This window comes from Doryrhamphus excisus, linkage group LG4 (assembly GCF_037039965.1).
Source record: "Doryrhamphus excisus strain RoL-2023G ecotype Guam linkage group LG4, RoL_Dexc_Guam_v1.1, whole genome shotgun sequence".
Taxonomy (NCBI): Eukaryota; Metazoa; Chordata; class Actinopteri; order Syngnathiformes; family Syngnathidae; genus Doryrhamphus; species Doryrhamphus excisus.
Window position 1 is genome coordinate 9509844 of NC_136360.1, and position 17796 is coordinate 9527639.

The 17796-nt window shown below is 41.9% G+C and overlaps 1 protein-coding gene across 1 annotated transcript; it reads right to left on the reverse strand.

Annotated features, from left to right (window-relative positions):
- Window positions 1–693: 693 nt before the first annotated feature.
- Window positions 694–8491, reverse strand: usp46 (ubiquitin specific peptidase 46). The gene is made up of 9 exons (XM_058073872.2): window positions 8049–8491; window positions 6872–6952; window positions 6585–6798; window positions 5429–5664; window positions 4553–4629; window positions 4380–4463; window positions 4109–4306; window positions 3055–3133; window positions 694–2960 (listed from the first exon to the last, which is right to left on the reverse strand). The coding sequence occupies exons 1-9, from the start codon at window positions 8082–8084 to the stop codon at window positions 2859–2861; spliced, it is 1107 nt and encodes a 368-aa protein (XP_057929855.2). The 5' UTR covers window positions 8085–8491; the 3' UTR covers window positions 694–2858.
- Window positions 8492–17796: the final 9305 nt, after the last annotated feature.

Consider the following 17796-nt stretch of genomic DNA (forward strand, 5'->3'; position numbering starts at 1 on the left):
CAAGGCAGGTACGTGGTCACGTCCTGTTTGACGGCCCAACCCACCATAAAAAATTTTGAGACGATCCGATCATGCATAAGGAAGTTACGGCCGATATAAATGTCCACCAGTTGGTGGCGCTATAGAGTCTATGGACATACAAAGTCACAAACCAGGGGTTGAACCAAACAACCCCAAAAAATTTCGAGACGACCCGACCATGCATCAGGAAGTTACGGTAGATATACATTCCCACCAGTTGGTGGCATTATATAGTCTATGTACACAAAGAGTCACAGACTGGAGGGTGACCCAACCTTCCCAAAAAAATTTGGAGACGATCCGACCATGCATAGGGAAGTTACAGCAGATATACATTTCCACCAGTTGGTGGCGCAATATGGTCTACGTGCACACATAGTAACGGACGGGAGGGTACCCCAACAACCAGAAAAAATTTCTGGCCGATCCGACCATGTGGAAGGAAGTTACGGTAGATATCCATTCCCACCAGTTGGTGGCGCTATAGAGTCTATGTACACACAGAGTCAGAGTGGAGGGTGACGGAACCCACCCAAAAAAATCGAGACACTCCGACCATGCATAAGGAAGTTACGGCAGATATACATTTCCACCAGTTGGTGGCGCTATAGAGTCTATGTACACACACAGTCATAGACCAGAGGGTACCCCAAACAACCAGAAAAAATATTCGGGCAGATCCGACCATGTGGCAACGCAGCATTCATGACAACACAACCAGAGACATGGTCACGGATGGTCACTTTTATTGAGAACAAAGTAAGAGTGTTACCATGGTTTCATATCACTAACAAAGTGCACTTTTTTTTTTTTTTTTAACCTTGCAGCCAATAACACACGTCATCATCTTCTCCTTCAGCAGGTGGCGCTCTGTGCTGGCCACAATCACAGTAAGAGTCACCAGCAAGTGCATAGATGGCAAATGGAAGACATCCTTTTTTTCCCAAAACTACACAACTCCCTCTGTTAGAAGCTATGTCTTTTTTTTTTTTTTTTTTAAACATCTTTAAAAAAATATGTCATTTCCAAAGAAGTTTTTCTACAGAATAACCTTTATGTAGAAGGAAAATAAAACATTACAGGGTCCACATCAACTTCAGTTTGGCACTTTTGTCCTGTCGACAAACAAGAGTCACTTAGCATAGGGGTCCCCAACCGCCGGGATGGGACTGGTACCGGTCGGTGGCGCATTTGCTACTGGGTTGCACAGAAATAATAAATAATTTATTAACGACTCACTGTCTCAACGAAACAAGCTCAGGCCTCCCACTGATTCAGCTGGTGAGTTATATTTTCCCTGCACTTAACATTTGCTTTCAGCCCCGTCGTGTTATTTTATATTTGCTGTATTTTTCTGCCATACATTGCCGGTCCGTGAAAAAAAGACCCAAGTCACACCGGTCCGTGGTGCAAAAAAGGTTGGGGACACCTGACTTTGCACTCTCATGTTAAAATGACACACGCGTGTCTCACGATTTACAGACAGGATGTGTTTGAAATGCTAATTTCCTGTTTGACAAAAGACTCTGCAACTCAGAAATATATTAACATGAATATTTAGCACAGAGGGGCTTCAATGTGCAAGGAAACGTGCACACACACACACACACACACACACACACACTTCAAGTTATTAAAGACGGAGGGAAGAAAAATTAGAATAGATGAAGACAAACTGAGGTTACAAATCAGAAGTGGACAGCCAACATAAGATGTATGCAACATCTGTGGGGAACTCCACACTGCACTTCACCTCTTATTGCACTACTAAGATTTCCTTTCAATATAAAGAGTTGGCCTTTTAATGCGCTAAAGAGACGCAAATTCCCACTGACCTTGAACACCACAGCCATGGCTGTATAAGTACTGGAAACACTTACTATATTGACCCCAATACAAGAGATTTTTTAACCCTACTAAAAAAATACAAAAGAGGTCTGAAAGAACATGAGGTCTCACTGTAAATGCGGGGGCTCACAGATGACTTAAACATTCAAACCAAAATGTGGCGCTAGACTTTTCCTATTCAACTATTTCTATTGTTGGGATCATAAAACCATTGCGCTACGACATTATTGCAGGTACCAGTTCTTTCAACAACTGAAAAAACATTTTTGACTAAAAAATTTTCTCAAAAACGTCTCCTGAAAAAGAAGGGTTGTCTTATAGTGGAGTCAATACAGTAAACCTCCAAAAAACAAAGTGCAAATAGTGACTGTTGCTGTGTCCCAATTCAGCAGTTGCACAATTATCCTAACTTTCTATTTATGAAGCCTTTTGAAAGAGACGGGGCTACAGCAGGTATGGTAAGCTCCAGACAGCATATTTTAACAAATATTTTAAGATTTAAAGTTTGATATCGGGCACTAATACACAAAGAATCCTGGTAGATGGTAGTGCCCTCCTAAAAACCAGAAAAGAAAGCTGCAGCAACTGAACAGCGACAATGTTAAGTGAAAAACAGCTATGAGAGCAATAAATAAGTGAAGTTAAATAAATAGAGAAAAGCGCTACACAATGTTTTGCAACATGTTGTCGTTTAAACTTTAGAAGGAGCGCTCAGTGATTCTGCTGTTAGGTAGACGCTAAAATCAAGAGCCTTCAAACAGGAGTAATATAAAAAAGTGTGTGTAGAAACTTAGAGGAAGGGAATGAAAGAGTAGAATAAGAGGAGCATGCCATCACCTATGGCAGGGTGAGGATTTGTCTCATAAAGTGCAGCCCAGATGCAGGTGAAAAGGTGTCAGGAAAGGAAAGTAGTGGTTGGCGCACACACACTTGTCAGGTAGGGCGGGACGTGGAAGAAGGTCCAGTGTGGGATGTTGTCGGAGCCCCACTCACTCCCTGGACTGGTAGAAGAGGATGTATCCTGACTCGGAGTTCTTGGAGATGTCTGAGGTAAGCCCATAAAACTCCTCGATGGCGTGGGCATCTATTTTCTGCGGGAATAGCACAAGGAAGGGGAAGGGTTTAGTAATGACACAAACATGGCGTGACAGGACAAACAGATGAGAACATGAGAGGATGACGCACCTCCACGATGTCATCGTCAAACAGCAGCCAGAAGCCGTGACTCTTCACAATGGTGATGTAATGCCCTCTATTTGGACCACTGAACACACAACAGTCATTATGTTGCGCACAATGTAGGTCACTGACACAATGCACACACCCAGCACTACCTGATACCAATAATTGCACCTATGCATTGATATCAGTCAATACAATATCTGGGCATGCTATGAGCAAACCTGATCTGATCATGCCATGATACATGCCTTGGTACTGGCCTATACAGACACCAGGGTTTGATATGGCCCAATCCCTAATAATACCATCAGCAGATACCTAGATCTGAGCCAAAACTAAACCCGGACTTACTATTTGCTGACACATGAAAAAGTGATTAGCCAAAACCTGGATTTCATACCGACACAAGTTTGCTATTGGCTATGACTTGATCGTGCCAAGAGCACGATATCGACGGTATCAACAAATATCTTACCATGCGCAGATAACTGGCCATTACATCAGCTGACACCAGTACCACCAGACGAACATTCAATACTTAAAAAAGATTTGCTGAAACGGACACTTGGTATCATACGATATTGACACGTGGGTTTGCTACAGCCAAGACTACCGATAGATAATACAAAAAGTGATACATGGACCAGATTAGCCAAAATTAACACTTGGGTTTGCTTGAGAGGATTGTACGATCAGAACACACCTGTGTATGGTATCAGGTGATAGACTACTGGATTAGCCATTGGTCAATAGCAAGTGCAGGTATGGGCCAATAGTCTGGGTTAGCTTTTGGCCTACACCAAAATCATGTCACTATTAAGAGTGTGACAATCTGTCAATATGATGATATATTGTGATATTTTGTCTCCCAATCGATTATTGATGTGCACCAAGCATAGATACGGAAGCAGCAGGAAAGTTGGCACCTGGGCTTAATATCACTTGATACCTAGATAAAGTATTGACTGATTCCTCTACTTGCTCTCTGTTGAGATGTTCCTTTTAGGGGCTGATCCGTTAAATGTTTCTAAACACTTGCTATAAACACATAGTGTACCTGCCACAGTGGACCACCACTGCCACCAGATCATACATGCGGTCCAGGTTGACAGCATCCCCGGACGTGTTGAAGAGGCGGAGCTCCAGGGGGAAGACCACTCGATAGGACAGCTTGGTGTAGCGGTGGAGCTGCTCCATGTACTTGAACCTCTTCAGGTGCAGCGCCAGGATCATTGGCAGCTTCTTCACACACATGCTGCAGAAGGAGACAAAGGTGGCGTCAGTCAGGTTTGTCTTGATGCGTACACAAACTGCGTACACCTGCTGACCGTTTCTGAGCCTCCTGCTTACTGCAGCACATCTCGCAGTAGTACTTGTACTCGCTGCACAACGTCTCTGTGTTGCTGAAGTCCCTGCAAAACACAGCCGCGCACAGATGGAGGAGGTTATTCAAGACTGAGTAGCATGACCTACTAAACCTACTGTCCCTCTAAAAAAATACCTGAGGCAGTGTGTTATTGATGTGTTCTGCTCCACGTCCACAGAAAGATCAAGAAAATCTTCATCTTTGCTGCTCACCTATAAAAGACACAAGATACAGTAAGTGTAAATGCAAGCTATGCTCTGCATTGCAGAGCAGCCCATTTTAATAGTCCTCCCGTTTAGCTATTATTATGGGCATGCACTGCAATTCAGGCCCCCACTGACAGCTGCCAAGCAGCAGTCAATACAATAGTATTACAAATATTACAAATTACAAAAGTATTCAAATTAATAATGTAATCAGACATTTTACCGACTTTTCACAGCCTTGTAGCTCAGCCATACGGTCACGTAGAAACATTATTAATGGCTCATTTTTTAGACAAACTTCTTTCTCTGTGGCTAATTAGTTTTTTCGTTGAATGTTTAGTTTTGGCTCTTTCTTGGTCAGAAGGAGGTGTGTGCAGGGCCGAAATCCACCTCGCCCACTCTAATGCTACTCTATTTTACTCCTGCTTAAAGGCCTACATACACACGGTATGATTTAGGAATGCTTTCTCTGCACTTTTGGTGCCAGCACGATATCTGTTAGCATGTTAACATGTTAGCTGTATTCCTCACATCTAAAGGCTAATACAGACATGGCGTGATGCAGGTGTATTGACACTTTCGCTATAGAGTGCCATCTTGCTAAATGCTAGCGTGATAACAGTTAGCATGTTTGCTTTTTAGCTAAATTCCTCATGTAATGTACGCATGGCATTGCTCGACGGCGTGGCACAGCACACACCGGGTCCGAGATTCACAGCACAGGCTGTATGCTCATCAAAATTTCAGCAAGAATTTTCTAGTTAATTAATAAACTTTAACATAATGGTACTTAAATGCCACACACCGTTTCACAGTTGAGGCAGCGAGTCTCATTCGTGAGCGTGCCTTGGAAGATGTCATGAACCCAGGTGGGCTCGGTCTTGTTCTCTGTCTCCGTCTCGGGCACAGCGGTGCCATTGTTCTTGAGGCGGCCATTCTGCTTCTCCTGCTTCTTCTCCTCCTGTAGGATGTCGGCCACCGTGTTCAGCAGGTAGTTGAGAAACTCGTGGGCATCCTGCTGCATGTAGTTGTCAAACAGATCTGCAGCAAAAAGTATATTTACATGATAAATATTATGCACTTCTTTTTAAAATGACGCTCAAACAGTCATGTGACTCTGGAGCTTGTTTATGAGTACCAAACTTACAAAACAAAATCTATCACTTCCCTCACTTGTCCTCTTTTGAGAGAAGAGGCACTCAAATGCTCGCATATACACTAAAGTTGACACTTTTCATGGCGGCATAAGAAAAAACTCTTTCTTCAAGAACATGATACTGCCTCTGACCCACCACTACTTCTACTAACCACTACTAAAATATATTATATTATTTAAAAAAAAAAATATATATATATATATCAAAAATCAGGCTTCACCATGGAGTCCGTCTCAAAATGCAGTCGACAGCTCTGCCAACTAGTCGCCCATCAGTCGGCTACAGACATGGGGGGACTAAGTTTGATCATTTTGTTTTTCATTAAATAAGCTAACCTAACATCATGGTGTTAGTTGTATGTCATATATGGCATCTATTACTTTGGACAAGTGCTGTTACTGTGTATATGTATATGTAAAAGGTAGATAAAGCACACAATAGTGCTTCTTGGAATCACACACTATCAGAGAGAGGTGTCCACAAACACAGCTGATTAGCATTAAAGCTACAGACCCACATAACAGCGTGTTCCCACTTTTAAAATGTTTAAATTCCATCATCAAGGCGAGATTTTAGACACCACACTATCGACTTACTACTGTATATGACTGCTTTAAAACAGCTGAAAAATCTTATAGTATGGGATATATAAAATGTCGACATGCATTTATTTATTTATATGTATAATCTATACCCACATGAAAAGTCCTAATCAGGACCCTTATAGCCAATCAGAAGGCCCAAGAAAATCAGTTCTTAAAAAGCCACAACAACTACCACCACCACCTCATTACTTGTCCTCACCGTTCTCTTTGCGCAGACGTGAGATGAACTTCTTGGGTGGGATAACGCCCACTTTCTTCTTCTGCGTGGCGATGGAGTGGAAGAGGTCGGCCAGGCAGGTGAGGAGGTTCTCCTTCTTCTTCTGCTGTGCCTTGTAGGCCAGCACGTTCTCACGGAAGGGCCGGCAGAAGTAGAGTGCCTGGAGCACCGAGTTGCAGTAGCATGTGTTTCCAAACTAGGAGGTGAAGAATAAATCAGAGTAAAGTAACAACAAAATTAAATGTAAAAGAGCAGGAGTTGATGCTCACGTTGACCAGTCCAAAGTAGTGTTCATTGATCGGGAACTGCTCCGGGCCGATGTCTTTCTCCAGAGCAGAGGCATTGGTGCCCTGGAAGGAGGAACAAGGATATCATGAGATTCCTTATTTTAACCTCTTTTATTTGAAAGTCCACTGATGTTTGTGTTAATGAAAAATTAAAGAGTTAATTCCATAATAAAGTGACTGTGGTGAGCATTATTTGGCTGCAACAAGGGGAGTGCTGTTCCTGCAACAAGTTTGCAGTACTCACCTTGCTGTTCTTTTTATATTAAAGTATTTGCTGGAAGACTAAACACTGTGAGGCATCAATCAACAGCAATAAAACACTTCTTTATAGACCTGTCACAATAATTATTTAATATTTGATTAATATAATCATAAATACAAACTAAGCAGATAATTTTGCCGGCCTCAATAAATTGACATGTGCATGCTTGTTTGTTTTCGTCTACCACAAAGGCTGGATGACAAGAGGGTATTGGAGTGAACGAAGAGTCCTTCAGCCCCTTTTGACCTAGTAAGGTTGAGGCCGGACTGATAGCCGATACACTAGGAGACCAGGTTTGTATTAGTACAGCGTTAGTACACCATCAACTAGTTATAATTGTCACATATGGAACTAAACCGTGTGTGTTCATTAGTTAATTCCCTACAATTCATAACCTTCTCCACGATATTCTCCTTCTTTGACAGTGTTTCTTTCTTCTCATAGTGCTCCATAATAATTACTTGCTCATCTTGTGTAAAATACACCTACTGGGATGGCTTCTTCTTGCGCGGAAGTAGAATAATATGACGTCAAACGCCCCCTTTAATGTGAACGCACACTGAGGACAGGACTTGACAATCCACCGTCGCGGTACAATTTAATTCTGTTATGGAAATTCAGGTTTTGTTGAGCTGTATCATGAGCAAAAAGCCTGGTTTTGTTGAGCCATTTTCGCATTAAAATCAACACATAAACACGGATTAGTGCTGCCCCTTGCCACCGGTATAAAGCACCACCTCATGCTAGCACATATACATGTACGAACACAAATCACACTGCCGTGGAACTCGTGTGTTTAAAAGAGAGATGGTGGAGCCCTAACTCCCCCAAAAAACTGTCAGGGATAACACACAGATGCTACTAGCCAGGTAAGAGTAGCCAACCACGTTTACTCACCATATTACAAATGGAGGCGATGTTTCTGACAGTCATTTAGTTCACAGTGTCCTCCTGGCCGCCATCTTCGGGAAAATAAACATGACTTGAGCGCGAGGTCACAACAGCAAACAAGTAGAATTCGCAGCAGCTGCTGCGGGAGACCACACCGCTAGCCCCAGGCGGCGCCACACAGATCCACAGCACCACCATAAGGCCAGCCCGGGACCATAGAGGCGGACCACAACTCAGAGACGAAGCGGCTTCATCCTCAGACTTGTTCCAAAGAGATAAAATGAAATTAAAACATGTCAGCAGACAGATAACGTGGAAATTAGGAGCTGCAGGTTGTTAGCAAACAACCAGGAAACGCTACCGTGCCCAAGTCCCGCCCATCTTCACACAAAATATTGGGTCAGAGTCATGTATTTGATTGACAGAGAATTAGAGCCAATCGGAGATCCGGATACTAATGATTGGCGCTATGCAACCAATCATCGGCGTCTATGTAACACAGTGGATTATGGCAGTTGGAGTATGTTTTGTAAGGTAGTGAGAAATTGGGGATACTCAATACACAGTTAAAAGTTTATGGTAGAGTCAAGGGATGGAAATGGGAATTTAAATTCTCTGTTAAAAACAAAAGCAATGTTCTTATTATCATCATAACGTGGATTTGTATACTGTATAGGATATTTATGAATGTGGTTTGACTCTTATGTGGCAAATACAAAAAACAGCCGGTGAGTGGAATGAAAGGTTTGGGCAGCAACAAACTGTGGGTTGACATGATATCCATGAGAAGACTATGTTGGGTTGATAAGATCAGTAGTTTACTATGGGTGTAGGGCATGGGTCAGCAGTTAAAACACAGCTAAAGAAACTTGAACGTTTGGCTTTGTGGGGCCATAGGAACTACTACCCCAATGTGTACAATACAGGTTAGAGTTGGTGAGTTCCTGTTAGTATTGAGAATCACATTATCATGATTCATACATTTACACGGGCGTCGGGATGACTGTCCAGCAAAACGTGTTCTCATCCCAACTTGAGAACAGTCAAACAGTAAAAGACACATTTTTGCTAGAATTATGAAGGAAAAGGCTCATACATTTGTTGTTATGTATAGTTCGTCCTTCAGTGGTCTATCCACTGGTTACTACTGGGTCCAGAGACTGGTACCATGCTGTATTCCCCGCTTGCTCATCTCTGTGTGGAGTTTGCATGTTCTCCCCGTGAGTTTCCTCCCACATTTCAAAAACATGCGACTCCAAATTGTCCATTGGCCAGAAGATTAAATGTCTGGAGGGTTTCTCGACTGTAAAAAGCATTTTTTTTCACTCACATTTGTAACCCTAAATGTAAATTCTTGCAATTTTTCACTTGGTTTTCCCATTTTGATCAGGAGTGTGTATTGTTTTGCATACTGAATACATAGTGTAGCCAGAAGGGTGACAGAAGAAGCCAGAAGAGGTATTATCTCTTTAGTGCTCTGCAGGAGTCCACTTGCCCCCCCAGGTGGTTGTCATCCAATGACAAGTCTGCTTTGTTTGTGCTTTCAACACAATCCTTGAGCAATTCTCTTCTTAGCATTTCATCTAAACAAAAAGAAAGGAAAATAACAAATAATTATGATGACACCCACTTCAAAAAGAAGGATAAGGGAGAAAAGAAGAGAGGGATTCATAGAAAAACAAATTGGGGTTCACAGTTTGCGCTGTGGAGGATGGGAGGTTGTCGTTGTTGATGCTTGGTAAGCGACATGGCGGGGCAATGACCTGCTTTAGTTGCCTCATTGGCTTACATTATGTCAACATGTAATTGACAAGGAAACAATTGCAAATGTTCCAGGCTATTTCAGTCATTGCCTTGATGATAATTACACACGTGGGCATCTGTGGATGTTCCATTTTCTGACTCATTCTGCTTTTTATTGACTTTACAATGGCTGCCTCTGTACTTAGAGGTGACAAAAGTACTCAAGGACACCCTCACTGGTGGCCACATAACCAAAACAGGCATACACAACCTCTCTGGTCGCACATGATGAAGATGATGATGATCTGTTGTTGTTATCCTGGTCAGGCTGTGTAGGTTTTTGTTTCCACAGCACGTTCTGTGAGGCAGCCAGCCAGCAGGGGAAACACGACATAAGCACTTTGACTGAAAGCATGTTTCTAGTAAGGCAAAAAAAGAGATTACTTTCTTATTTCTTATTCTATCAACAACTAACAGATGCTGCAAATAAATGCCTGACGCTCTCTGCAGTTAAGTAAACTAACACCCACCATTTGAGGAAATCCGGTGTTTTGTCAGCACATAGTCACACAACATCAATTAAGTCATCATTACACTCGTGACTTGGGTGCAGCAGTGTGTGAAACAAAAGGTATTGCCATGGAAACAGCAGCGCATGCCTTTATGAAGGCCTCCGACACGTCAATGTGATAAAAAGATATCACCTCCTTAGGTGAATAGGAAGATTATGGACTGCGCAATAGAGGAGGGTAGTTGGGGAGTCTTTCATTAACCATCCTTCATTTACACACACACACACACACACACACACACACACACACACACACACTAGCCCTGGGTGGCTCCTTGGCTGTGGTACACTCTGTTCCTATCTAGACATGTCTGCTCTTAGGACTTCATTAAACACAGCAACAAGGCATGATGGGTACAAAACGCTCAGCGGATCCCTGTGGATGTTCTTGGCCGGATGGACATTGTATTGGTCAAGAATAAAGCACTATAGTACACATGCATGTGAATATACATATATACGTACAGCATTTATATATATACACACACAGTATATTCTTCTATCTATAGGTGACAAAGTGTCAAAGACAAAGACATAGTATAATATAATACAAATAAAATAAATTCAGTGAATAGAATTAGATGGGGGTGGTTCAAAAAAATACATACTGCCCTGGTCTTGTTTGTTTTGTGGTCCATATGCAAATCACTTCCTGTTTTATGGTGACTGCATGACAGGACTGTACCATTTTTAACCACCTTTTGTGGTGCAATGGTTGCGTGACGCTAAATGGCAAAAAATACAAATGACTTTTTATTTTAGAAGTTCGGTATTTGTTGTTGTCGTTTAAACTTTAGCTAGCAAGCTACTTGTTCCCAGAAAAAAGCAACAACAGAAATTGAATTCCCCTGTCAGCATTTTTATCCAAATTGACCTGAAAATTGAACCTATGCCGTTATTTTATAACAGCATAGGTTCTTTGATCTGAAGCACTGGTTGAAGGTGCCAGTAGAGTTTGGCAAGAATATCCACATTCACAAAAATAGGTCCCTTTTCTAGAATGTTAAAACCCCTGATAGGCGATAAGTAACGATCATAAAAAATGTCAGTTAAACGTGAAGACATGAAAGAACGTAGTCCTAACTTGTGGTGGGTAAGGTTCACGGCTTGTGAGGCACTGAGGGTTTTTTTCTAAAGAGGAGAGCATTCATTCATTCATTCATTTTGTACCGCTTTTTCCTCACGAGGGTCGCGGGGGTGCTGTAGCCTATCCCAACTGTCTTCGGGTGAGAGGCGGGGTACACCCTGGACTGGTCGCCAGCCAATCACAGGGCACATATAGACAAAAAACCATTCACACTCACATTCATACCTATGGACAATTTGGAGTCACCAATTAACCTAACATGTTTTTGGAATGTGGGAGGAAACCGGAGTACCCGGAGAAAACCCACACATGCACGGGGACAACATGCAAACTCCACACAGAGATGGCCGAGGGTGGGAATTGAACCCTGGTCTCCTAGCTGTGAGGTCTGCGCGCTAACCGCCGTGCCGCCCCAAGAGGAGAGAAATTCACTATTAATAAATAATAATAATAAATGTCTCTGCAACATTATATTATTGGTGACATGCCAACAAACTCAGTGTGCACTCGGTAGAAGTGACGTTCACAGCGGCCTCACCCTGTATTTGATCAGAAAAATTGTAAATTCAGCAATTTTTACTGAAAAAACATCAAAAACTATTTGAATTATGTACAGAAAATATATTTATAATGAATTCAATGGGGAAATGAATATTAATTTCATGTTATTTGTTTGTATTTTTCATCATGACAGGTGAGACTCTGCTCCTGCCTCCTCTGATCATAATGTCATTGATCCATATATAGGTCAAACACAAACACAAAAAATAGTCACAATGTTTTTGTTTTGCAGGGGCATGATGATTCATTCATATTTTCACTGGAGCATGAAATTGAGCTATAATCATGTCGATTTCGAAAGATGACACACATTATCCTGTCATATATCTCGTGCATATTGTCTGTGATCTCTTCCCCAGGCAGCCTTAGAACTGCAATCACACTTGATAACAAAAGGTAGGTTGACATAACCGAAAGTCAACAGCCTGCCTGACCCACTTTCTAGCCCTGTTGAGTGCATGAAAACAGTCTGCCAGCTCCTAAGACAAACTGTGGCCAGTTCTTCTTTTACACGTATTATCTTTGCTCACTTTAAAGGTGTTCTCTGTCATGGTTATGTATTGCAATGTGTGGGCTAGCGTTCGAACATACAGTAGTACAGTACATCCCCCTTCCTGCTTTGTTTCAAAAATGAATGAATGACGGTTAACTATGGTCTATTACTAGTCAGAAATATTGAAAGGCAAGTTATATGTAGCATTATGTAGTCACTATAGGGGTGTTATTTCATGTCTCTAATAATGTTTAAAAACATGTTTTGAAAGTCATAAACAGGTTTTCCTCCATTAAAATATTTGTTTCATGCCATGTTGTGGTAGTTATGTATAAACATAAATGGTCAATAACCATAGTTTATATACAGTAAAACAGATGGACCGGTGGCGTAAATTACACATGCCTAACATGTGACTGCCAAAAAACAGGCCGACCGCATGTAGATGCGTAGAACTGATTGCGTTTTTCGCTATGGATTACATAATGACACTGCTAATTGCAAATTGCAATGGATTCAGATAGTATATTCAAAATACCACCACCTATTGTTTGGTGTTTGAAATACCAGATCCAGGACTGGAGTAGAAACATATGTTATGATTGTTTGTTTATTTTAGTTTTATTTAATTTTAGTTTTATTTAGTTTTAATAAAAGCAGAATAGGTTAAAATTGCGTCTTGAAATGCCTCCTCAAGTCAATTATTATCCTAGCCGTTGACTTTGTTCCCCATATTATGACGTAACCAAACTGCTTCCCAGATTTTCATTGCACACCAAGGTCGCCATACATTCTTCTCTGAGAATCCCGCTTCCACTGTCTACACAAGAACACCAAGACGTCACTCCAGAAAATCTGGGGATGTGGTGGTGGTGCAAACATCAGTGGGAAGTTGTGAGTCAGCGAGTGAATGTTTTGCTCATCCTTCACTGGGCGCCGTTGGCCTTGGATACGCTGATGCCGCTTTAGTGCTTTGTGGGAAACAAGCCGCGACAGTTACCTTGACTTGCTTATGTGTGTTTTTTTTGGAACACAAAACTGTGGCTTTTACTTTTCTTTTTTCACATTCATTTTTAATGTGCTTGGACAAAGGAGCATGGCGTTCATGTTTGTACATATGCATGTACATGACAAATACATATATATGTGCATGCATGGTTCTAGGAGGTTGTTGAAGGCCTTAAAAGCAGCAGCTTTTTCTGCATCATGTCTGATTTTTTTTTTACCCCCGCCTGAGCTCCAATTGTCACGTACAGTGTGTACCCTGCAGGAACACATATCCTTCATCCTTTCTCGGAGCAGTTTGGCCCTTTCTTTATCTTCTAAAGGGGTGGCCACAACACCAAATCTCCTACCACATCACATCTTTCGAATAGAAGTGAAGTGTACTCAGTGGGGGGCTGAACATTTTTATGTTTACAGTCTCTCACCAATGCTTCAATACATGCTTCTACACAGAGGGAAAAAAAATGATTCATTTGTGTGCTTGGATTTTGTTCTGTTGGCCGCTGGATGGGTCCACTGCTACAATCCAGAACACTTGGAAGCCATTCTGTACATTTCAGGTAAAGTAGGAAATTTACAATGTAAGTCAGGGAAAAAACGAGAATATGACATTACACAACAATAGCGACATAAATTGTCAAAAAATGACTACTAGTTACTTTCCCCCAAATTACTCATTCATAAATGTAATTAGGTATCAGGCAAAGTAATTACTTTTTTGAAAAACAGTTAGTTTTGTAGTGGGATGAGGGCAGAGCTTGTGACTTACAATTATGTACTAAAATGCTGGGGGGCAGTGTTTTCCTAAAAGTGAACAAGCACGACTTTTGCTGACAAGCTATTTAGATTCCTGTGTAGTAGTGTAGTAGACGAGTATTGCACAATGTTGATATAAATGTTAATATGTCATTACCCCATCGGTAACTGCATTACTGCATAGTAATTAGATTAGTAATGCTGTTTTTTTTTTAACATCGTTGCTCACAATACTGATTATGTTAGGGACAGTCAACATTATAGAGCTGTAAGCTGTACATACGTATATATGCACATATACATATATATACTGTACATACATTCATAAATGTGTACAATGGTTGTCTTCCTCAAAGTGGCTGGCCAACCAAAATGACCCCAAGAGCGCAGCAACGACTCGTCCAAGAGGTCACAAAAGACCCCACAACAACATCCAAAGAACTGCAGGACTCACTTCCCTCAGTTAAGGTCAGTGTTCATGAGTCCACCATGAGAAAGACACTGGGCAAAAACAGCCTGCATGGCAGAGTTCCAAGATGAAAACCACTGCTGAACAAAAGAACATTAAGGTTTGTGTCAATTGCAACAGTAAAATATGGTGGTGGTAGTGTGATGGTCTGGGGGTGTTTTGCTGCTTCAGGACCTGGAAAACTTGCTGTGATAAATGGAACCATAAATTCCTGTCTCCCAAAAAATCCAGAAGGAGAAGGTCCGACCATTTGTTTGTGACGTCAAGCTGACGTCACAAACAAACCAACTTGGGTTCTGCAGCAGGACAATGATCCAAAACACACCAGCAAGTCCACCTCTGAATGGCTGAAGAAAAACTAAATGAAGACTTTGGATTGGCCTAGTCAAAGCCCTGACCTGAATTCTGAATCCATAATAAAAAGTTTCATTTCATTCAGTTGTCTTGTCATTGACTAACATTTAAATGTATTTGATGATCTGAAACCTTTAGGTGTGACTAACATGCCAGCACATTAGAAATCAGGAAGTGGGCTTTTTCACACCATACGGTGAGTAGGAGGTGAGTTGAAGGAGGTACCATAATGCTGAGGCCGGAGGGTTGGTACCTAAGTGGGTGCACACATACACGTGCATGAATGTCACATACTTGGATGCTAGTACGAGTCATTCATTCAGTGATCCGTGGAAAAAATGTGTGTGTGCTGTTCCTGACACTTTGTCTGTAAAAAGAAACAATTCACGAAGGGGATTAATGAGCCTCTGAAGAAGAGCCAATAAGCATGAAGCACAAAGGGTCTGCCATTTTGTTCATGAGGCCATGAAAACATTTTAGTTGGAGAGTTGTTCAAGAAAAAAAATCACTTTAATGGGTTATTCATGCCCGTGCACGAATGTGTTCACAGGTGTCTAATCCAGCAGGTGTGACTCTCAGGACTGAGCTCGTCTGTCAGCATCCACATAAAAACACTTTTACACCCCAGCATGACAGCTACAACGTGTCAAAACAATTAAGCCTATAAATACATACGTATATATATATAGTGTCTGTTTTTTGGCTCCTGTATCAGGCCGCATCAGCCAATCAAAAAGATGGGTTGCTACGTCCCCCAGCAGGATACGGTGAAGAGGACATCATCAAGCATGGTGTCTGGATCCCGTCACACCCAACAAAGTACACCCTGTACTGTAAGGCTTAAACTGTTTGTATAAGAAGAGCTCGTGCTTCCACTACCACTCAGTTTTAATGAGTTCTAGCTGGCATCATTGATGAGACGACTTCCATTTGCTTAAACAACAAGAACGTCATTGGGCGTCTTTTGAACAATAATCACAACTCTAATAAACTAAGCTGAGCTAAGCATTTTAAAGCATAAATGTAAACAAACATTTAGACTTAACCTGAATAATAATAAACATACAAATATGCAGTCATTCATTGAGCCCCTCCCGTCCTGGGTTTTGCACGTGAGAAGAAGAAAAAACAACTTGTCAAAGAGTGAAAAGAGGATTATTCTGTAGTTAAGGTCTTAGCGTAAACATATGTGTCAATGGTCACATGCACACTGTCTATGTCTGCAACACTAAGTGCTTGTAATCTGCCGATGTGCCCGCACACACACACACACACACACACACTCACAGGGGCACGTGCATGAAATGAGAGCGCGGGCCAATGATCCTGACGCTGTGCCAGAGATCAGCAGTGGAATGTAAACAGGGGCAACATGAATGTAGATTTGACTCTAGATTGAAATATTTTCCTCACAACTTTGACTCGTGGTTCAGAGGAGAGGGGAGGATGGAGGGATTGGGGGTGTGGAAGCTTAAGGCTGGCATTCCTCAGGTGGGAGGAGGTGTTGTGTGTGTGTCACCATTGTCATTCAGGCACACACTGTTGACATTCAGAAGTATGCAAATGGAGTAACATGTATGGTTTACATTTCAATAAGAAGTCTTCTGTTGCCAACAGGCCAATAGCACCGCCATGCATTGCTCATTGGAAATGCTAATCTATGGCCAACGTACACAAACATGCCCAGCAATGGACTCTCCATTAATGACAATGATAATCATCTATCATGAGAAGGCTTTGACAGTTAGATCATAAGGTTTGACTCCCCCTAGGCTGGTCCTTTGTAGGCTCAAGCCTGAGGGGCTACACTAGGATGTATGCCTCTTCTCCTGGGCTAGGACACCTCGGGAAGTTACTCACTTGTGTGTCAACAAGGACATCCTTCTGTGAATAGCAACACCCCCCACTTTGGATTTCACCTGTCCCTCATCCCCTCCGCCAGCCCCCCTAATTAGCCCCACATTCCACTTGTCATGAATACCCCAATGATCCTTGACAATTGCCCTAAATCCAGCTAAATATCAACACTGCCCCGCTAACGATCCATAGCTTTCTCATTCCTGGAATTGCACTCCAACGGAACCTCTGGATGCTGGTTCTCCTCCAATGGGTTCATTTTTGGAAAATATTTTCCAAGTCCTATTGGAAGACAGAAAGGGAAAGGGCATTCCCCAAATTTTCCAAGAAGTCTTGTGATAAAATAATTCCCACATAAAATATAAATATGTTGCACAAAACTATCATAGTTCTAAGCGGTCCATATAAGATCTGATGAGTCACTGGTGGTTCCTGTGTGTCTTTTGTGTAGCAGACCAGTGATTCCTCAGCTGTCAGGAGGCGGAAAAGCATGCCTTCATTTATGATCTGCAGACACTCACTATTATCTCAGCCTGTTGCTACACTTTCATCCCTTTCATCGCTCTGCGTTACATGCGCAGAAGCGTGGGCTGCATGGCCTCAGCGATGTGACGCCTGAGCTGTAATTGTTCAGTTCAGGTGATTTTAACATACTTTGGACATTTTTTTATTTTTTGGGGGAGGGGAGAGACATTGAATAATTAACATGTTGATTATTTTCCACCTTATTGGCTGCATGGTGGATGAGTGGTTAGCACGCAGGCCACAGCTAGAAAAATCTGGTTTGATTCCACCCTCGGGCATCTCTGTGTGAATTTTGCATGTTCTCCCTGTACGTGCATGGGTTTTCTCCCGGTA